Source organism: Carlito syrichta, unplaced genomic scaffold (genome assembly GCF_000164805.1).
Source record: "Carlito syrichta isolate Samal-C Ts95f unplaced genomic scaffold, Tarsius_syrichta-2.0.1 Scaffold123370, whole genome shotgun sequence".
Lineage (NCBI taxonomy): Eukaryota > Metazoa > Chordata > Mammalia > Primates > Tarsiidae > Carlito > Carlito syrichta.
Window position 1 is genome coordinate 517,255 of NW_007067466.1, and position 23,702 is coordinate 540,956.

General features: G+C 44.6%; 1 protein-coding gene across 1 annotated transcript in view; it reads right to left on the reverse strand.

The window, feature by feature from the left end:
* CPXM2 (carboxypeptidase X, M14 family member 2) overlaps window positions 1–23,702 on the reverse strand; it is a 140,175-nt gene that overhangs the window by 6,718 nt on the left and 109,755 nt on the right. Inside the window, exons 7-11 of the mRNA XM_008048351.2 lie at window positions 20,711–20,799; window positions 12,565–12,688; window positions 10,257–10,453; window positions 9,080–9,259; window positions 3,695–3,992 (exon numbers count right to left, since the gene is read on the reverse strand). Of these exons, the coding sequence (XP_008046542.1) occupies window positions 3,695–3,992; window positions 9,080–9,259; window positions 10,257–10,453; window positions 12,565–12,688; window positions 20,711–20,799 (888 nt within the window). The remainder of the gene's footprint in view (window positions 1–3,694; window positions 3,993–9,079; window positions 9,260–10,256; window positions 10,454–12,564; window positions 12,689–20,710; window positions 20,800–23,702) is intronic.

Genomic DNA, 23,702 nt, shown 5'->3' on the forward strand with positions numbered 1-23,702 from the left:
CTTTTTGGGGATTTCTCCTCTGTTTCTGTCTTCTCCTCTTCTGCCCCTTATCAGGACACTGCCCACTGATTTTTAGGGCCAGGTAACCCAGGATGACCCCATCTCAAGACCCTTAACATAATTAAACTTACCAAGACCCATTCTCCAAATAAGGTAACATGCACAGCTGCGGGTTTTAGAAAGCAGACATTATATTTTTGGAGGGGACACCATTCTACCCACTGCGCTACCCATTATTTGTGAAATGAATACACGAGTGCTCGATGGCATGAAGTACACGTTGCCGTCTTCCCAGCACTTTTGTTTTTGAGCAGGATGATTCTGCACAATGAGTGTCTGAAAGGACTCGCCAATAGAAAGCTCCTCTTAGCAGCCCTCCCTGGGCCCTTGAGGGTAGTCACAGAAAGCGGAAGTTGGGTGGGCTGAGCTATGTACTGCTGGAAAAAAGTGCCGAGCTGTGGTCCTTGGATGTTCTTTCTTCCTCCCTGACCACTTAGCTCAAAAAGTGACCCTCTACTGCAATGCTCAGTATCAAAATCATGACTTTAACTCTGCATCAACTGGCTGTCTCATCGCTGAAATCAGTGGCAAAATGGTACCATATCTATGGCCACCCTAAACTAGATTCCAAACTCGAACCACTCACTTGTCATCGGCAATAGGCCTTTGACCACACTTGTCAAAAACAAGGAACAGTAAAGAGTAGTAGAACAAAGAGGGTGGGATGGTGCCAAGTTAACAGAAAATCCTTCACTTGGGGCGTGGTCTGGTTGAAGAAGATGGGTCAAAATTCATTCAGTCAAACCCATAGTATGAAATTACAGACAGTGCAAGATCAGGGACAGCAAATCCACCAGCTAACACAGGTTTTGACTTCCCGGGAGGGTTGGACTCCTCTTTGCACATAAAATTATTACTACTCCCACCCTTTTAGGCCTTGTTAGTTCTGAAATAAATACGATATTCAAAAATTCTAGAGTGGGTCTGCCATTTTGTAACGTGCGCGTTCAAAGTACTAGAAGTTTTTGAAGAACTAGCAAAATAAGAAAGCAGGAGAAGCTTGGGCCACGCTGCCATTGCTGCTGACCGCCCACCTGTCAGTGTGTCGCCTTGCTGAGAGTACCTGGCCAGAGAATGGCTTCAGAAGCCAAACGCTACTTCCGGTCTGAGGTGGGTAAGCAAAGGGCTGTGATGTGCCCCAGACTGTTCTTTAATAAGCCTTCAGTCCTGGTGGGGCGGTGAGATATTCCTTGTGTTCTCTCTCTGACTGGGAGCCTTTTCTTGTCATCAGCTTCAGCGTGGAACGTGGATCACAGAGCCACAACCCTTACAGCTTCAAACCCAATGCTCCCACAGCACCTGCCTTCTCCATGGAGGGGACACAGTCAGGAACAGTGACAGCAGGCACACTGCAAACGCTATGCATCTGGAAGTGTGCACATATTCACCCTTGCTCTCGGCTGGGATGCTCTCCAGTAAGGAGCACCTGTCAGTGCTCTGCTAATGAGCACAAAAGACCAGCACAAAAAGATGGGGAGGGGGGATCTTAGGAGTTGCATTTCATTAATCTACAAAGAAATGAATCTGCAGACTTCATCACACTGCCAGGAAAAAGAATGATTAAAGAGGCTCGAGCTACCACATGGCTCTGCCACGAAGTCCTGGAAATAATGGAAAATATAATTGATAGAATGTGATGACAGCCAACTTTTTATAATGTTACTATTGACCCAACATGGGAAATCCAGCTGTGTCCATACCCAATTTAGTCACGGCAGCCATAAAAAATAAACAAATATTTTATTTAAGGATTTTTTTGTATGCCAGTTTTTTAAGGCTCAAATTAAAAGGCAAGGATGCTTTTTTCCCAACAGAAAATTTTCTTGATAGGTTGAGATTTGCTTTTTTTTTTTAATTACGTACAAGCCAAAAACCATGATGGAAACAGATAAAATGTCTCTGCTTGGTCTGCTAAGAAAAAATGGCAAGCTTTCTGCAAAATGACCACGGAAACAAATATTTCTACCTATGTTTTCTTTTTCCAAGTGTGGGAACATACTTGAGAAGCATGTGAATGCTGAATTTCTAGCAAAGTAGAATAATATGAAAATCAATTAGTATAGTGATACAATTAATATAAGGATATGCTTGTTAGAAGGTTCCATGGTGGGGTAGCAAGTGAAAGAGAGCAGTCAGCAGAGGATGGTAACTTATAACTGTTTCTGATAAGTCATACATTGAGCACATCCACAGCCTCCACCTATGAAATCTTCATAGCATCCTAGAAGGAGACATTCCCACCACCACCATCATCACCATCATCCTTAATTCACCATGCCCATTTTACAAACGGGAAAGTATGAGGGTACAGAGAGGTAAAGTAACTTGCAGCAGCACACAGCAGTTAAGTGACAGAGTGGGATTTGAACCTAGGTCTGACATGGAATATCTTTAAAATTCATCATTGCCTTGACCAACCCTCGCAAAGCGAAGAAGATAAGCCATAAGCATTAGGCCTGAGGTTCTGCAGTCCAATGCAGAGGGGCCTTAAGAGTGGGACATCCTAGCCAGGCTCGGTGGCTCAGCCTGTAATCCCGCACCTTTGGGAGGCTGAGGTGAATGGATTACCTGAGCCTGCAGGTTCGAGACCCGCCTGGGCAGGCGAGACCTCACCTCTACAATAAATCAAAAAAATTAGCCGGGCGTGGTAGCGTGTGCCTGTAGTTTCAGCTACTTGGAAGGCTGAGGCGGAAGGATCGCCAGAGCCCAGCAGGTCAAGGCTGTGGTGGCCGGGAGGGGACACTGCACTCCAGTCTGGGCGACAGTGAGACTCCAATTCAAAAAAAAAAAAGTGGGACATCTTCATCTCTCCTGGTTTAGGAGCCCTGGGCTGGGAACAGCCCTGAGACAGGAAACCAAGTCCTCATCCCCTGGCATGTCGACCATGGAGTCCTCTGTCTGCTGCCAAGGAGTTTCCAAAATCTCTGCCGGAAGTTTTTCCAGTCCTTCGTGGATGCCAGGAGCAACGCCTTGGATTGCCCACACTGACCACAGTAGGTTCTGACCACACGTCGTGGGTGTGATGGGAGGCCGGCCCGCTGACCGCTGGAGGACAGCAAGTGAGCATGAAATGGCCTTCACAATTTGCTGGGTCTCAGGACACCCCTGCAGCTCAGAGTCACCTCACACCTGTGCTTGAGATCAATGCCCAGTCCCCCATATGGGTTCACAGCATGGATATCCCCCAAAATAAGTATCGCTCTCCAGTGCCAGCACCAGAACGCTCTCTGCCCTTTCCATGGGTTTTCTGCTTGGTTGGTTTTGGTCCAACATGGCCACTAAGTTTAATTTTATCCATCTCTGACTACAAAATCTGAATAGCTCAGTGGCTAAGGGCAGAGACCCCAGTTCTACTCCTTTCTCACTTGAGCAGCTCCCTATGGGTCTTCACACCTCTGTTATCTCATTCATTAAACGGAGAGTAAAGTCCACCCCTCATGGATCATAGTGAGGACAAGAAAAAAGCCTGTGCAGAGTGCTTTGTCAAATGCAGGCACCTCGTCAATGCTCAGCTACACAGACATGGTGAAGCAGCAGCGCAGGCAGCAGTGATACAAAGAGGGCAGGGTCTTCCCGTCCCAGCAGCCCACCCTCACGGGTCCAAGACGCCAAGCAGGGGAGGTTGGAGGCTTACTTCCTGCGACGGTATGCCAGGAGGCTCCGTTGACGGTGCCCTCTTCCTTCTGGAAGTCCTCCGTGTGGCACACTCTCCGCCGGGCGTCGGTCATGAGACGGTGCGTGGAGGCGTAGGAATAGGCCAGCCAGCGGAACACGTGGTCGTCGGGTGTGGGGGTGTGTTCCTGGGTCTTCCACGGGGACCGCACGAGGTCATAGGGGTAAGCCACCACCAGCTCGCCCCCCTGCAGGTTGCCGCCCAGCACGAAGGGGATTTTTTCCATCCAGGCTATGACGGCTCTGGTCTCCATGGCCACCTGTGAAACCCCAAAATTGATAAGAAATAATAAGAAGGAAACCACTTTCTCTATCTAGCTGTCAAAACAAGGATAGATTCAAAAAAGTAGTCATTATATGGAATAATGCTAGGACAATTTTGAATTTCAAAATCTATTCTGGAAAAGCTTAACAGAGACGAAAAACACTTACAAATTTATCAGAAGGTTATTTGGGTGGGGAGGGACTGAAAATAGGAGAAATGTGAGCACTGGCCAGATATTTTAAAATACTAAGAAATGCTTTTTTAGATGGTCTCGGTGGCTTAGCCTGTAATCCCAGCGCTTTGGGAGGCCGAGGTGAGTGGATTGCCTGAGCCCGCGGGTTCGAGATCCGCCTGGGCAACTTGGCGAGACCTCATCTCTAAAATAAATAAAAAATTAGCCAGGCATGGTAGCGCGCGCCTGTAGTTCCAGCTATTTGGAAGGCTGAGGCGGAAGGATCGCTGGAGCCCAGCAGGTCGAGGCTGCAGTGACCGGAATCTGGGTGACAGAGTTGAGACTCTAACTCAAAAAAAAAAAAAAAGAAAAGAAATGCTTTTTAAAAAATATGATCATGGTAACGGTGTTTTGATAGAAAATGGTTTCAAAAGAGTGTCCCTATTTAGAGATAGCTACTGAAATATTAACAAATAAAACAATTGCTTCAGTTAGGATTGCCTCAATAATCTGGGGTTGGGGAGAGAAAGTGGGTGAAGGTGTAGATGCAACACAAACTGAGAAGACTCGAAGATGAGATGGGTCCATGAAGATCCTTTACAGCTTTCATCATGAACTTTTTAATGATACAAAGTTAAGAAGAAAGAGAAAAGAAAGAAAATAGATTCTGTGAAAAGCTAAAATTGGAAAGTCTAATATGGCCATCAGTAAGTCACACCTCTATCATAAATTGCTAGTCCCTGAGAGGATAATTTCAGTAGGACAAAATTGATCACGACAAAGAAATAAACGTAGGAAATCACTTAACTGTGCAGTCTAGAAAACTGATTAAGGGATGAAATAAATGGACTTCATGGGATCCATTAAGCTTTGTTTTTGGACTACTCATAGAACTTAGTTCATTACACAGTATCATTGTTGTCTGTTCTCGTCTTCTTTTGTTATATAGAATAAACAAACACCCACCAGGCAAGTACAGAAGCAAATCTCACTAATAATTTCTGCATGCCTACACGATTCTGTGTGTCTCACTCTCCAGCCTCCCACTCGGAGGTAACCAGTGTATCCTAAATGATATGATTCTCATTCTCTCTCTTTTGCTTCAAACCGCCTGTGTATGTCTAAAAATATATTGTTTGGTTTTACTTGCTTGTGATCTAAAATACTGAGGGAGGTTGGGCGTTCACGCCTGCAATCCCAGCACTTTGGGAGGCCAAGGAGGGATGTCTGCTTGAGCCCAGGAGTTCAAGACCAGCCTGGGTAGCATAGTGAAACCCTATTTCTACAAAAAAATAAGAAAAAGATTTTTTTTAAAAAAATTATGGTTATCTTCTGCAATTTGTTTTTTCTTCCCACTCAATTTTATGTTTCTAAGAGTCATCCCTGTTGTTGAATAACGCCATTGTCAGGCCTTTGCATTTAAGTATGATGAGCTGATTTAATTTATCTATCCTTAGATGACGGGGATTTCAGTTTTTGCTATCATGAAAGTGTGGTTTTGACCTTTCTTGTACTGCCCTGTGGTATACACGTACTGGAATTTGTCTTGCGTATATCACCAGAAGTTGAATTGCAAGGTTATGGCATATATCAATATTCCACTTTACAAGGTAATCAAATCATTTTCCAAGGTGGCTGTGCTCATTTACACTCACCCACAATGTGAAAGAGATCCACTGTCCCCTACACCCTCCAACACTAGGCTATTGTCAGACTTCTTAATTTTGCCAAATAATAGGTATAAGATGTTCTCTTATCTGCATTTTTAGTACTAGTGAGGTAGAATATCATCTCATGTTTGTTAATCTGCTTCCTCCTACATAAATTGTCTCTTTATACTTTTTATCCATCTTTCTATTGAGTTGCTCATAGTTTTCTTGCTATTCTGTATCTTTTTTAAAATTCTAATTTTCTCGGATATACCATTTGCAAATAACTCCTCCCAGTTTATTGCTTGTCATAGTTTTTAAAACCTTCTGATGAACAAATCTCTTATTTCCATGCAGCTGAATGTACTCATCTTTTATGATTAATACTATTTGCATTTTGCATGAAATATCCTTCCTCATGCTAAAAGCTATATTCTAAAGTTTTACTATGAGGTCTTATTGTGAATAATTTTTATCAAATGCTTCTTTCTATAGACAAATCACTTCGTATTGTTTCTGTATTTTCTATCATTTTATTGATGTCTGCTTTTGCGTTTTAATCCATTTTTCTTGCTTTTTTGGGTTTCTTCTGTTATTCTTTTGCTAACTTCTTAAGTTAGTTCATTCTCAGTCTTTCTTCTTTTGTAACATAAAGTGATAAATTTCCTTGAAGCATTATTTTATGCTCTACTCTACAAATACTGATATTAATATTTCATTCATCATTCCGTTATTTTTTTAGTTGCCAGTATGATTTTTTCTTTGATGCAGTCTTCAGAAGTTTGTTTTTTTTTTTCCTAAATACACGATGATGTTTTCATGAATCTTATTACTAGTTTGAATGTACAGTGGCAAGAGACCATGGTCTGTCTGGCTCCTATTCTCTGAAATCTGTTGATACTTCCTTTACAGCCCAGAATTACTGAGAAGAATATTCTCTAATAGTTGGTTGTAGAATTTGTATAGGTCCCTTATATGTCAAACCTGCTAATTTTGTTATTCCAATCTTTATCTCAGCTGATTTCTTATCTATCGAATCTAGCCACAATTGAGAAAGGTATTGGTGATGGTGGATTTGTGTAACTCTCCCTGTAGTTCTAGAGAACAACACATTCACAAAAGTAAATTCTAATCTGGAAGCAAAGACTGAAATCCAGGTACTTTGTATGACTGTGCTAAAATACTTATCTCTTATAGCCTAGAAGTTAACAAAGCTGGCAACCAAATACCTGTTTGGGTCCAAGTGTTCCCTAAGTATAACATTGCTTGACTTCTCAGTTTTGTTGGGTGTCATGAGGATGTTAGCTGGAAACAAACAAATAAATCCCAAAACAGGGATTCTGCGGGTTGGAATTAGGAAACATGAGAAGGAATGCAGAAGACTCAGAGACAGACCGTTGTCTGTCTCCCTCATTCCACTGCTTACCTCCTGGGGGCCTAATCACACTGCACTGTGAGTCATGAAGTGAGCCCACCATGCTACCCTCCTCCCGTAAGTGATGTCCACTTGGGCTGCGCTGGGGCTGGAACACCGAGGCAGAGCAGGAGAGCTGATGTCCCCTACTCAGCTCCCTAGATTCCTCAGCAGTCCAATCGTTTTCCTCAGCTTGCAATGTGCTTACAAAATACAGCATTCCCCAACCTTTCCTGAAATGACGGACACCGTGTGCAACTGAATTCTGGTCAATGAGATTGAAGCAGAACTACCATGTAGGAATTGTAGGAATGTCTCTTACAAGAAATTGAATTATCTGGGAAGACAACTTTCCTTCCTTCCTTTCTTCCTTCCTTCCTTCCTTCCCTCCCTCCCTCCTTCCTTCCTTTTTTCCTTTCTTTTAAAAACCTTTCTTTCTCTCTTTTTCCTTCACAGACATGACAGCTAGAGCACCAACTGCCACCTTGGATTATGACTTGCAGATGAGTTTGGCATGCTGGTGTGGTAAAGGCAGAAAGAGATGAATTCTGGATCCCTGAAGACCATGGGCTACCATTTGGTTGGTCCTATACCACCTACTTTCAGGGTACTTTCATGTAAAGAAGGAAATAAACTTCTACCTTGTTAAGCTACTATTATTTTGATTTCTCTGTTGCTGCCGCTGAACCTAACATTCAGTCGTATATCAATCAAGGCAGACCTCTTGAAGGATATATGAAGGGGGACCCCCCCGAAAAATGGAATCATTTATTAAAAATTGCGAATTCATTCTTACATGTTTAAAGTTCAGTCACCCTCAAAGTGCTCTCTATTTGAGGCAATACACCTATTGAGATGTTTTTTTCCACTGGTCAACACAGTTTTTGAATTTGTCCATTTTCATGACTTTTAGTCCTTCTGTCATTTTTTGTTTCAACTCTTCCACACCAGCAAAATGTTTCTCTTTGAGGATTATTTTCATCCGGGAAGCAAATAAAAGTCTCTCGGGGCAAGATTGGGTGAATAGGGAAGGTGGGCATGGGGGTCATGCTCCTTTTGGTCAAAAACTGCTGAACACTCAGCGTGGTGTGGGCAGGTGTACTAGTAAATCACCCATCATAAAATGGGGAAATGCATTGAAAGAATCTCAACAACAACAAAAAAATTCACTGAAGCTTAATGCAGCCTCTCACTGCAAAGCTAACTGGTACACTGATGCTGATGGGTTCCTAGAACACCAACCTACCAGGGGAAGCCTGTACTACAAGGAATCTAAAAGGTATTTCCATTTTTCTTGGTGGGGGGGTCCACCTTTTATTATGGGCAGACAATAAAAGACATGGGAAATTTTGTGAGAATTATTTCTTCTACAACATACTTTTTTGTGAAGCAAGATCTAAGAAATCTGGGGGAAATATTTTTCATCCAATTTCATTTTTCTTTCCAAAAAAATCCCACATGTAATAAATCCATGAAGACTTATTAAAATAAAAATAGGATACAACAAACAATCAAGGAGGGCTAAGGATAATTTCACGGTAGCATAACTGACAAGGATGAGGATAATAATGGAAGTAACAAACTCAGACAATTCAAGGGAGGCTGTTTTGTTTTTGAAACAATATGAGTTATTAAGAAATATAATTAAATGATTTCTCCTCTATGAAGAATCTCTCCAAATATCAATTTAAAAGGTAGCCATTATCTAGCATACTTCCCTGCTTTTGGAGAAAACATGAAAGCAAAAATGGTTTGGTTTTGTCCTTAAATATCATGTCCTGCTAACACCAGTGGGGGTTATGCCTGGTCTTTCGTGGTTCTACAGATGGGGGGCTGTTTTTACTCACCGTGGCATTTTCAGACAGAAACCACTCGGGGATTGCAATATAGTGATTGGGAACTTTTCTTGGGACGTTCTGTCGGTCCTCTGCCTCCCAGAGAAGGCTGTTTAAATCAGGAAAGTTGTTGTTGATGTCAATCCCGACGTGAGTCCAGCGTCCCAGGGACCAACCCCCCAGCTCCGAGCCCTGAAGACAATTCAGAATGTGAGGAACCCACAGACTGCAGGACAATCCTGACAAGACATCCATACAAGATGCATCCATGTCCACCTCCCCTTGGTATGCATCTCTGACCTCGGGATGCCCTCTGACCCAAAGATGGCATCCGAAGGAGAATACTGAATATTTGATGGGTGATGGGTATACAGCCAAACAACTCTAAAGAAGAAATGCAGAGAACCACTCCTGCCAAATGGGAGTACTTAAAAAGCAAGAGGTCCTTTCTTCCGCCTCTTCCCTCTGTCCTTCCACACCGATTGGCTGGACCTCCAAGTAGCAACGAATCCATCAGTACAGTATCAATGGCCACCACGGTAAGGCATTCTCCCTGCCCTGCCCACGATTCTGGCTTGCTAACTAGTGATGCAAACTTCTAACCAACTATTTGCCCCAATGAACACAATCAAAATTATGTATTGTAAAGCTTGAATATGACAAGTATGACTGTTTTAAATATAATTTTCCATTTTCTCCCAGATATCGTGATAGATCACGAATACTCAATACAACATAATTCTAACTATATTCTATGTTTCTTTATCTATATCTTTGTACGTGTGTGTTCTACCGATACCTATAACTAATAGAAACTCTACATCATAATTAGAACATAAAATGCACATGAAATATCAAAATAATAAAAATGACATCCCCCAGGGGGTTGACAATAACTTAGGTGAGTACATGCCACGATGGAGCGCTCTCTCAGCTTACACAGATTTTGTCATACTCTGTTATTATCGTGTATGAGCAACACTATTATTTGTGTTTACTTTCTCCAGTCTGTTGGGACATCCACCGCTCAGGGTCCCCATCCTTCCCAATTCCTGTTTTCATCTCTCGTGACCCTCAAGCATAAAGCTCGTGAGGTGGAATTGAGTCAAACCCCCTCCCTCCCCGATGGCCACACTCTGGACTGGGGGCCCAGCTGCCTGCAGGGGGTAAGAGGGGCCAGGGACCTTACCCCTTCGTAGGCCTTCTCGTAGCCGTCGGGGTTGAGAGAGGGCAGGATGTGAATCCGCGTCTCCTCCACCAGGCGGATGATGCGTACATTGCGAGCCAAGTACTCCTGGCACAGAAACTGCAGCAGCAGCAACAGCAGCTCACGGCCCAGCACTTCGTTGCCATGGGCCCCCGCGATGTAGTGGAACTCGGGCTCTCCTTTACACAGAGACAGAGAGAAACCAAAGCTTCTGCTGAACTGACAGCCACCCAGCGCTTATCACATTGTGTTAGAGGAAAAAAAAAAACCTCAGAATAATATAAACTCACAACCTTAGCCCATTTCTTCTTTCACATACGCCTCTAAAATTACATCGGGACAATTTTCTTATTCCCAAAGAGTCAGGTATATCAGAAAAAAAGGTGGGAAAATCTTAGACGACACCCATCACAGGATAATAATATCCATCCTTACCAAGAATAGAGAAAATAACATGATGCTTAAGGTTTAAAATTGCCGGGCTTGGTGGCTCAGCCTGTAATCCCGCGCCTTTGGGAGGCTGAGGTGAGTGGATTGCCTGAGCCCACGGGTTCGAGACCCGCCTGGGCAGGCGAGGCCTCATCTCTATAACAAATCAAAAAAATCAGCCGGGCATGGTAGCGTGCGCCTGTAGTTCCAGTTACTTGGAAGGCTGGGGCGGAAGGATCGCCGGAGCCCAGCAGGTCAAGGCTGCCGTGGCCAGGAGCGGCCACTGCACTCCAGTCTGGGCGACAGTAAGACTCCAATTTAAAAAAAAAAAAAGGGTTTGAAGTTTACAAGTTGAACACAAGTCATAGGAATTATTTTTTTCTCCTGGGATGCAATTATTTTTCTTAAAAGAACTTTAAGTTTTACAAAGACCCGTGAATACAAGCAGAAAACGGTACATAAGAGCAAATTGGCAATGACACAGTTTTGTAAAGTGGGCTGTGTTGAAGTATTTTCTCTTTCAAAGCTCAGCTTTTGAAATGTTGAGGGTGCTATGGTTTAATGGGTCCCCACAAAACCCATATGTCGGAATCTGAGATCCAGTGTCATAGTGTTAGGAGGTGGGGCCTTAGGCGACCCTCATGAATGGAATTAGTGCCCTTATCAAAGGGTTCCAGGAAACTAGTGAGTCATTTTTGCCTTTCTGCCGCCTGACATGTGAAGCTACAGAAGAAGAGGCCATGAGAAGAATAGACTCTCAGTAGACTCTGAATCTGCTCAGGTCTTAATCTTGGATTTCCCAAACTCCAGGAGTATGAGCAATACATTTGCGTTGTTTATAAATCACCTGACCTCAGGTATTTTGTTATAGCAGCCCAAACAGACTAAGACCTGGGGTTTATCGGTGCCTGGCAGGAGCTGACAACACATCTTCCTTCACTGGCAAAGCTGCTTGCTTTAGAGGAAATGTGATTTCCCCAGCAGATAAAGCCATTACCATTTAAAAGAAACTCCCATGAGGAACTTCTGAGACATTGCTGAATGTTAAAATTGAATAAGTCAGCCAAATCTTTGCACCTAAGTATCAGTGGACTTCTAAAGAGTTCCCAGACTTACCATAAAGAGAACCCAAAAAGCCCATTTGACCTGTGGGAAGACAGGCTGGGGAGCGTTTGAATGGGAAATGGTTAAAAACAGGACATAACCTAAAAACAGAGTCGAAATTGTTTTTAAAAAAGGGAGAACTCAGCCGGGCTCGGTGGCTCAGCCTGTAATCCCGCCCTTTGGGAGGCTGAGGTGAGTGGATCGCCTGAGCCCGCGGGTTCGAGACCCGCCTGGGCAGCGAGACCTCATCTCTATAATAAATCAAAAAATCAGCCGGGCGTGGTAGCGCATGCCTGTAATTCCGGCTACTCGGAAGGCTGAGGGGGAAGAATCGCTGGAGCCCAGCAGGCGAGGCTGCAGTGGCCGGGAGCGGCCATTGCACTCCAGTCTGGGCGACCGAGTGAGACTCCAACTCAAAAAAAAAAAAAAAGGGGGAGAACTCCCTCTAATTTGAGCCAATAGGGGTCAGGGAGTCCTGGAAGAGGGGGAAATTCTGTCCTGTGGCAGTCACTTTTTTCTTTGGCTACAGTGATTAATCTCAGAGGCAGAGAACACAGAATTAAACCTGGTAAATGGTTCTACAACCCTTATCACAGGTGAGAGGTTCACAGAACCAACATATGAGAGTCTGTCTGTGTGAGAGGGTCCGTATTTGGGCAGCTGTTGTCCTGTCTCAAGAATGTTTTCACAGGAGTGGGGCTGTTTAAGAAGACACCAAAGATGAAGAGACCCAGCATCCCAGAGGGGGCCTCCTCACCAACTTCATGCTCCCCAGGGTGGTCGGAAATCTCCACGGCATACAGTTTCAGGCCCTGATGACTTTTTCCAATGTTGTAAATTCTGGTGATATTGGGGCACATTTCGTTCACAAACTTCATCAACTGAAAAACAAAATGAATTACAGGTTGTAAGCAATAGTGGCTATGCACTAAAAGAACAGAGACCCCAAGAAGAGAGTCACTTCCTGCTCCCCTCCATAGCTGCCCCCGAGTGCCCCCACACCCCGGTTGATGTCCCCTCTGCCCAGAATGTTCTCCTTGTGACCTATTCCCCAGGATAATAACTACCTTTTCTTCCAACACTACCCTTCATCACCTCCTCTGAGAAAAAACTCTTGGCCATTGACCCCACCGCGGCCCTAACTCTTAGTATGCCTTGGTTGTGGTTATTGCCTCCTGTTAGGGTCTGGATGTTTGTGTGCCCTCAAATTCATGGTGAAACTCAGTGCTATAATATTAAGAGAGAATCTCTTCGGACAGTGATTAGCCATAACCAGCAAAAGTGTTGACCACAACCAGGGAGGTGAGAATCACAACCAGGGAGGTGACAGCCACAACCAGAGAGGTGGGAACCATAACCAGGGAGGGGAGGACCACAAGCAGAGAGGTGGGAATCACAACCAGGGAGGTGAGAACCATAACCAGGAAGGTGAGAATCACAACCAGGGAGGTGATAGCCACAACCGAAGATAGTGGTAACCACTGAGGTTCTGCCTTCAGGAATGGGAGTAGTGCCTTTACAAAAGACACCCAAAGGAGCTTGTTTTGTCCCTTCTACCACGTGAGGAATTAGCAAGAAGGCACCATCTATGAACCAGAGAGTGGGTCCTCACCAGAACCAAATCTGCTTATGCCTTAATACTGGACTATCTAGCCTCCAGAACTGTGAATAATAAATTCTTGTTCTTTATAAGTTACCGAGTTTATCATATTTTTGGCAGCCTGAACAGACTAAGAAACTTCCTTAGGGGCGGCGATCACCTTCTTGGTTGTGGTCAACACTTTTCTGGTTGTGGCTATCACCTCCCCAGTTGTGGGTATAACTGCTTCATTGCGGGTAGCACCTCCCTGGTTGTGGCTATCATCTACCTTGGGTATGGTTATCACCTCCTTTGGTTGTGATTGTCACCATCCTGGCTGTGGTATCATCTCCCCTGGGTATGGTTATCACCTCCTTTGGTTGTGATTGTCACCATCCTGGCTGTGGTATCATCTCCCCAGTGTGGCTATTGCCTCTGCTGGTTTTGTCTATCACCTCCCTGCTGTGATCACCTCCTTGATGAAATGTTATCACTCCCCAGGGTTTTGGTTATAACTTCCTTGGTTATTATCACCTCCTTGGTTGCGGTTATTGTCTCCCTCAGTTGGGATTATTACTTTTTCACTGTGATTTCCTATTTTCTTGTTAGCCTTCCGCTACATGCAGATTGCTGAGGGGACTGAGTCTTTAATCTTTATCTTTGCATCCATGGGCAATTAAACATCCTTACGGATATCAATTTTTTCCCATGATTTAATGAGCACTTACATTGCCAAGCTGAGCAAACAGACGCTGTCCCTGCCCTCAGAATCCCCAGTGCCTATCAAGTGAGACTGCAGCAGGCACTCGATAAAGCCTTTTAAATCAAAGCTCGTCTTATCATAAACCTGCACTTTAAGGGGCTCTGTGACATACCAGTTAGGCAGCAGCAGATGGGAAGGAGGGGGTGTGCAGTGGCCCAGTTCACTGGTGCTGAGGAGGAAGGACATGGGGTCACCCTGACATCGGGAATCTTAGGGTTCAATGGTAGGAAAGCGGGCTTCAGCAAGGAAACAAAATAAATGCATGCTATTTTCTGAACTTTGCTTTTGTAGTCAATTGAGTCAGACTGACAATTTGGTCTGTGAGAAGGAGACAAGCTGCCAGAGGAGGCAACGAGGGCTCTGCCAGACACAGAACAAGCTGGCCTTGCAGGCGGAGGACAAGAGACACCCTCTCCCTAGAGGTTGCTTTGCTTCACAACACTGAACAAGTGCCTGTGTATTAGCAGCTAAGTGGCTTCGATGTCCTGGGTTCAATCTGTTTAGCAATCCAAAAGGTCTGGTACAAAGGGCATCTGTTTATTCATTTGTTTCTTGAAGAAACTTCTCCTTGCCAGGCACCCAGTGGGGCGCTGTGCTCATGGTAGGGGCCAGAGCGTTCCTGGGGCAGTCTCATGACCGTGCGTTAAAGACTAGGAGGGAGGCTCAGGTGCTACAGAAGCAGAGAGGGAGGACATCCCAGCCAGGCTGGTGGGTGGGCAGGTACCCATCAAGGAGGATGCATCCTGAAATATGAGCTGGAACTGGGTACGTGAGAACAGAGGAAGTTGCACGGCCCACCGCGGGGTAGCTTGGACCCAGTGTGTTCTAACAGGCTTCCAAAATGCTCTCCCCATCAACAGAAGAATCCATAGAATGCCCTTGTAAAGTGTAGATTTACAAGTCTGTTGCAGATTTTATGGTGGGTTAAAATCTATTAGAACTGGATAATTGGCATTATGTAAAATTTATGATATGGTGGAATTCTATGACTGTGTGCTTTATCTGTCTCTCATAACACAACATTCTGCAATGACTGAAGAGAATGGGCTTAAAGGGTATCAAGGTATATTTTTTAAAGGGTAGAAAGATTTATTGCTGCCATCACTTGGCTTTTACGACACACCTACGAGGGTAACAGGTGCGGCCTTGGTTGGGAATTCAGGGTCTAATTCTCTCACTGGCCCTGGCAGGGAAAGTGGGTTTTACTTTATTATGATAATTCATTCTGTGTCACAGTATGTCGAGAAAGCTAGCTACAAAGGCTCTTGTTCGCAAGAGGGCTCAAACAGACACCTATCACCGATGGAGAAACAACATGCAAGGAGAAAGTAGCTTCTACAGTCATTACCACGAGGATAAATACTGCAGGGGTGATGTGGAGATACACACAAATAGCACCATGTTTTAATAAAAGATGCCATCATAATGCCATTGATAATGCTAACAAGAGCAAAAAGAACACTTTCTGTTTCTCCACTGAATCCCACCATCATGACCACCAGGTGAGATAGACATGACAGGGGTGGGGTAATTGTCCTCATCCTACAGATCATGGAAAATTAAGCTCAGAGAGGCATTGAGTGATTTGGGTCACCTAGCTAGTAGCAGGTGGAACCAGGACTTTGGACTTGCAGGCCTCTTCCCACACCCCAATCTGTCCATAAAAATACAGTAGAGCAATGAGAATCAGGCTATCTCTACTGCTCATTTTGTCTGCTGCAACGGCCACAGCACACTTGCCATCTCCTTTGATGTCCTGTGCACTAGTCCCTGCTGGTGCAGTCATTCTCAGCCTACGGCATCAACCTCAGCAAATCCTGATCGGCGGGCAATCCACTGTCTTGCGTTCAGATCAATGACTAGTTCTATAGACACAGGCGACTCATCATTAACTAGGCAATGAACAAAAGCATTCAGCATTGTCTGGTTGTCTTTCTCTGATACACCTACCCCTTTCAACTAGCTGTAGGAGAAATACGCTGTCAGTACTAGAGATCATGACCTTGACACTGGAAGAAGACAAATATCATCTTCCTTTGGGATGCACACTTAGCCATGGCTCAGGAAGACCCTGGGGCCAGGAGTCATCAGAATTTCTTCTTTATACTCTACCCACTTCTATACCAGCCACACATTCCCACCAACTACACAGTGCCAGTTAGTAAATGAACCATATGCCATCGTGTCATGGAATCACAAGCACCTTTCCCACATGAGAATGCGAACACTTGAAGAATCTTCTTGTTTGGGAGGTTGCTTTAAATTCTCTCTGTACAGTGGCCCTCTGGAATGCCAGGAAGCATTTCTCTGGCAGCCACCAGCACCATCAAAGATGTGGGTGGTGACCCACCCTCTCTTCCCAGCAAGACAACCATGAATATCCCTGGGAATGAGGTTCTCCATTTAAACACAGCTATTTCTTGTAAAAGAATATAAGTATTCCTGAAAAGAGTCAAAGTTGATTTTTTGGAACTTGGTCTTTGTGGCAAATGTTGGGGTCTTGACGGATAAAGAGAGAGTAAGGGATAGAATTTTCATCATGGCCTTAGAGCACATACTCTCAAAAGGGGCTAACAAATATTTATAAATATAAAAATGCTTTGTGGGACTTCAAAACTCAACCCTGCCTGGCAAAATCGTATTTCTTAGTATTCAGCATAACGAGGCAGGCAGGTGATTAAGAAAAACAAGGGTATAAAAAGGTTCCCCTAGGGACCTAGGGAATGAATGAAGAATGTTGAGAAAAATCATCTTAGAGAGTACCAGGTTTGCAAGACTCTTAGCCTTTTTAAGACTCTGCTTCCCAACTGAGACAGGAATAAACATTGCATCTTAGTATCTACTGAATCTGAGGCTCTACTGCTTTCCTCTCTACTGAAAGAGATAGAAGAAAGAGCCTCAGTTTCTGGTGATATAACAGAAGGAAATTATTCATAAAGAATGGTAAAATTATATGTATGATGACACTTGTTGTGGCGTGTTTCACACTTTGTCAGTATTCATTAAAAGTTTGGAGACACTCAAGGCTTCAGAGCAGGAAAGAAGCTGAGAAAAACAAGATGCAGCCACTCACCAGAAGACGGCATTGAAAAAGGCCAGTGATCGACCCAATAGTAACTGAGAAACACAGGGCAAAGACATAACTATCCTCTGATCAAAATCATATGAATTCTGTAAATGTAGACATGCAAACACTGGACAGAAACGTGGGGAAAATGCAAACTGCCAATTCCCTAGAGCAGTGGGTTTCATGGAGGAATTAACTTTAGACTTTTGGTTTGCATTTGATGTTGACACAATAGTGTCCGCCCAATAAATGCAAGTAAAAAATAAGGAGGGAGAAGAGAAAAGATTCTCTTCTGCCATCTTCCCTTATTTGCCTGAGAAACAGACGCTGTGCCTGGTCCAATGGAAAAGAAATTCCAGAAGGAGGGAAGAGGGAGGCATCCCGTGGGTGAGGGGTGTGTTGGGATCTGTGGGCTTGCTGTCCTGCCCTGCTATGATCAACCCCCACCTCCACAAGTCCAGGCTGAGCATGGAACAGGTGGGTGGGTCAGCCACTGTCCCCACATCCCTGGCCATACTTCGCTGCCCTGAAAATCAGTACCACGAATTGCCATCCAACCATGTCTCTTTTTACCCACATCACACTCTCTACATATTCACCAACCGAACAGTATTTCATGAACATCTGGAACCTGACAACAAACCAGTCAAGTCACTAACCTTCTCCTCAAACTACTTATTTCGTTTCCCCCAGAGAAGCACACTAGACACTTCTCTCTTCCCAGGTTACCTCAACAGGTGACCTAGGGCTAAGCAGCCCAACTCAAAAATTCTTCTATCTTTAATCTTCCTCAGACCCAGAAGGCCGCTCCTCTGAGGTCCAGGGCAGCATATTCTAGTCTACATACCATACAACTTCCGGAAACGCAGCTCTGCTCACCGGAAGAACCCCCACGGACCCCAGACTCAGGGCAAACCTTCTTCTTGACATTTAGGACCGGCCTCCTTTCCCAGCTGAATGCCAGTTGGCCCAGAAACACGCCTGTCGGCTCCCACCACCACACCTTTCCCCTTGCCACTTATTCTGCTCCGAGCACCCTTCCTCTGTCTCTACCTGCCAACACCTGTTCTCATGCTTAAATGACAGCCGACTCCACCTGCAACCAGGGCCTCCCCAGTGATGGCCAAACAAATAGGTCACTTCTCCTTCCCATCCCTGATGACTGTAATGACCTCACATAGACACATGGATCAAGTGCACATTATGGATTTATGACAAAATGTCCCCAATGAGGGAGGCCGATGATATCTATATAAGCAAGCAACAAAGCAAGAATAAATTGCAACTGATGCTGTGAAGGCCTTCAGCATACTCTTGGAACAATCCCCTTACTCCGCCTTACAACATCAAGCTCAAGGCTTTCTCCTTCTCCTCCTCCCTGTTCCCCACCCCACCCACCTGCGTCTCCCCTCTGCCTGGGACGGTGTCTCACAAGTCCAGGCTGTCTGCACAGAAGAGTCACAAATACTCCCTTGATTTTCCTCTTACAACGCAACAAGGTTTTTCCATTTTCTCTTCATGCTTCCTGCTCCTGTGTCTCATTTTCTGTTTGTTGTAAATGTCTCTTTCAATAGTAGGAAAAACGAACAATTTTTTCCTGAGGGAGAAAGATGTCTACAGTAACCCAGCAGATTCCATATGGGGAAAGTGCTAAAAATGCTGCTTTCTTTCCCATCCCCAGGAGCCAGAAATCCAAATGGCAAATCATTTCCGGCTTGAACACTCTTCAGGACTGATGGATGTTGGCTTGGACACTTTCCGGTTGAGTGCTGCTGAGCTGCGGGGACCTCAGAGAGGTCCCCCAGTGGCACCTGAGGGGGGGTGCCCTGCTTTTCCAAGTCCCTTCTTGGCCCTAATAGTGATCAGGGTCTCCCAGTGTGATGAACACACTCCACTAGCTCTCCTTATGAGAGAAGAACCCCAAGTGCCCATGAGGGACAACTATTTAAAGACACCAGCCAGCTACCTAGACTCTCTTTGCGAGGTTCGCTCATTTAAAATGCATCTAGATTTATTGCCTTTGACGTTAACTGCACCAAGTTGGTATGTGTCACATTTGTGGGTTCCATAAGCTATCCCGAGATGTCCAGTGAGCCGAGCGGAGTCAATACACCAGCTCTTCACACAGAGCAGTGGCAAACAGAGTCACATAAATACCCCGCTGTGGAGCAGCAGGGTTGACTCACAGACCCCCAACACATTATCTTGATTTCTGAACAGCAAAACAGCAAGAAGATTTCTTTAGCACATCCCACCTCTAAGTCTGTGCTGACAGGTGTCTGGAAGCTGTGTGTGAGTATCACACGTGAGGTTATATCAAGACAAACCAGGCTTGTTCATTCCATGGGACCAGGGCTCAGCCTCATGGCTCTACCTCAGAAACACCTCCCATGTTTGTACTGGGTGGCTGGGTCCTTCCCTCAGCACCTACCAGCCCTCCCTTTAAGCCATATCAATTTGCCCTTGGTGAATCCTTGCACTGTAAATGTATACCTAAGGACATTTCTGCATGTGCCGTCTCTTCAGATCCTTAGCTATCTAAGGATTTCTCCTTTGCAAGCGTGCTTTCTAGCACATGCTGGGGGTGGACACGGAACAGGATTTCATAGACAACACATTCGGCACAAGGATTGCCTTCTTAGTTTGTCCGAATAAACGTGTGGTCCCTTCCCCCTTCTGCAAATGCTGTCAAAAGCTCAGGACTCCTGGGTTTCTGTGATTAAATCTAGGGGGAAATCACATCTGGGACTGTCTTTTCCTTCTAACAGCACTGAACACGATGAAGGTATCAACTAGTAGTTCTGAAGCCTGGCTAGACAACAAAACGACAAAAAGAGCTTTTCAAAATCTGGATCTACAGGCCCTTTACTCCTAAGGATTCTGTTGCAAATGGCCTGAGGTAGGGCTCAATTCTAGGTAGTTTTACAAATTTCCCCAGGTGGTTCTAATATGCAGACAAGACTGAAACTTCAAGGATCTGAACAATAAGAGGTAGTGTCATATTCTCTCAGTGACTCCATTTTCCCAGCTTTCAGTAAGAATGACAGTAGTATCTCCGCACCTAGCACTGTAGGAGGACTGCTTTCAGAGCACAGTCCTCCTAACTGCTGAGTACAGCATTTGGTCCTATGTGAACTCTTCCTGCTGTTATTATTATCAGTGTTATTCTAGGTCCTTTCTCTTCTTTGACTCTGCATCTGACCAATATCCTTAATCCAACGAAATCACTCAAACACACAGTGGTTCTTAAGAACTAGAGTATTCAATGAGAAGAATCTGAATTCAAATTGTGTTTCAACGATTTGCCAGCAAAGAAACGGTCCTCTGGCCACCCGAACCCCAAAGCATCCATAATTTTGAACAGACAAGCATTTAGTGTGTTTTCATCAAACCAAGTGGTCATTTTCTGACACATCATCCTACTTTCCAGGAAAAAAAAGTGCTTATATGTTTATCTTTTGGCAAATTCCTGAATGTTGTTATCTGGGTCTTACCTGGCGCATTTCCTTATAGCTGTGGTGCTTAAAATCCAGGTCATCGGTGGTAGTCATTTCATTCCGCCGGTGATAATAGTTATTAGGATCTAGGGACAGAAACATGGTTTTGAATTCACTCAACACTCTATCCCTATGGTATCTCTGTTAGGTACTTGATTCATATGGGGACGGTGGGGAGAGCACAGCCCAATCTCTAGCTTCTAACATTGACTCAGAGATGAGGAACAAGCCTACAGGAAGCAACTTCGGAACCTGAACTGCCCAGTGGAGCCAGAATGCCTGGGTTCAAGTCTCCACTTTTCTACTGACATGCATGTGATATTGGGCAAGCCAACCAAGTAATCTGACTCAGTTTTGTTTCCCATAAACAAGGAAAGAATGGTACCTTCCTCATTGGTTTACTGTTAGCATTAGATGGGATAAAATTATGTACCTGGAAAACTGTCAGCTCTAAATAAATAAATGAATATCAAGACTTCACACCTATACATGGAGATTTTTAGAAGTATTTGTGACACTGTTAGTGTCTTACCCAGCATTCAATTCTCTTTCATCTTTCCTAACAGAAGCCCTATGTTTGGAAGTCCTCTCTTCCCACTTCTAAGAAGATCTCAAATTCTTGGCTCTAGGGGTCTATTGTGACTGGTCAATCAGAGCCCAGTGTCCTCTGGCAAGTCTGATTAATCCAGATAGAAGGAAAGGACTTTATTGACACAGAGAAGAAGTAAGGATCTCTCCCAAGCCATAAGAAAGCAGAAGCACACTGCCCAGTCACCGCTGTTGTCGTCTGATCACCAGAGGAGACAGCCTTAGGACCTCAGTGACATGGATGACTCAAAGTAGAAGACAGAGAGAACCTCAGAACACCAAGAGCTACTGAATCAAATAACCCTGAAGCCTAGTCTTCCTTTTGGCAAAATAGAGACTCCCCTTCAAGGCTAAGCCAGTAGAAGCTCAGTTTTCTACTGTGGGAGGTAAAGAACCCTGTTAACAGAGGTGATCTCTGGGGACTGGAATTTGGGTTCAAGAAGGAGAAGACTGCTCTTTGCTTAATTCTCTTCCATAAAAATTTACTTTTCCCTCTCACTCCCTATAAATCTGTAGTGTTTAGATAATCTCAAAAACAAAGAACACATGGAAGAAAGGAGAGGACAAGGGGAAGGAAAAGTGAAAAGGAAGACAGTCACCAAGGGACCACTCAGTCGGCCCTGAAGTCCCCCAGCCAGCCTGATGACATCTGTGTCCAGAGGAAGCAGCTGATCCTCTCAGCCAGCTCAGCACTTCCTCTGACATAGAGAAAACAAGGTACTTTAGAAGGCACACCTACTACCCTAGGAAACCTAGGAACCATGCAGGTGTCCGTTTGACCCCAGTGGCTCCAAGGGCCATTCTGCAGACAGTGGAGATGGCAGGTAATTGAAACCAACTATATAAAATTACCTTCAAGTCCTGAGTCCTGCAGGAGGGGCAAGGTTGATCACCATATTCTTTCTTGAACATGGACCTAAAACTGCTTGAGGACAAAGGCCCAGTTGAAGTTGGGGTTGGAGTTGGGAGACACCTGATGGTCATGAGACTTGTTTTATACATAACATGTATTGTGAAACCTAAGAATGGTGTTTGAGATCATTTTCAGACTTTGAATTTTGGTGGATCTAGACTCCTACCCAGGCCCAGAACACCAGGAAGTCCTTTACTGGTGACCACCAGGAATATAGTCTCGACATGCCCCCATGACATCATCAAGCAATCAACAGTCCCTACCCTTCTGCCCACCAGGTTCCTCTTAAAAACTCCATCTTCCGAATTTTTGGAGAGGCAGATTCGAGAAATTTCTCCTGCCTTCCTCACTTAGCTGTTTTGTGATATTAAACTCTTTTGTCAGTTTTGGGCTTCCTGGGCAGCAGGCATAAGAACTCAGTAACATAGTGAAAGAATGAGCACTTGCTCCCTATAGGAGAAGAGAGGCCCAATCTGATCTGTGCCCCCAAACGTGGCCCATGGGTTAGCAGCGTTGGCTGCTTGCTAGACCTAGCTCTGATCCACTGAGTCAGAGTCCACACTGTAATACAATGCCTAGGCTCGGGAGTTGAGAAGTATTGTGTGATAGTATTGAGCACATGCAGCACATGTTAGATACATCTGCCACCAACTGCCATCAGCTGAGTCAGCCACGTGCCTGTGTCCCTATAGCCATAAGTCACGAGTGCCATGCCCGAACTGGCCAGGGTCCGTGACTTGACCCTTGAGAGTGGAGGCCACCGGCCACAAGTTAAAAATAACATACAGACCCAAACACCGAGAACACAGTTTTTAATAGTCACAAATGGTTTTCCCGTCATACCATTAGAAACAAATAACTGTTAAGGAAGAGAAATAATAGAGCGCGACTGGCTTTCTGTCCAGACAAGAAAGCAAACGCCATTCAGGCCTGGCCACAATCCCTTGTTCTTTCTCAAGCACTTTCCTTTTGGGACTAGGGCTGATGCACCTGGGCAAGCTGCCTCCCTTTGATTTTCCAACCTGCAAGTTTCAAAGCAAAGGTAAAGTCTATTTTTCGCATTCATTTACACTTAACTTGTCCACATGCTGTTTTCTGAGAGCTATTCAACACCCCCCCCCATACACACAAGCCTCAGAGGCCTCTCTTCAAAGAACTTTAAAGCCCCCTTTGTTTTCAAACACTAGTGATGCCTTCCAGGTTCTTAAAAAAGGACTGAAGAAAAACTCAGAGCCCTGAGTACAAAAGAGCTCTAGGTTTGGCAGCATTCTTTCTTCCTTAAGGCTAATCAGATTTCTGAAGGGGATGGGTACAATTTCCAGAATTGTCTCATAACCTCAGGTGAGTAATTTTTACCGATTTCAGTCATCCACCTTTTTTTAACAAATACTCTTTTACTTGTCCTTTATTCTGGCTGGACAAAGTATTTTTTTTTAATTTTTATGGTAAAGATGTAGGGTATAATTTAGGGTTATGAATACAAATGGT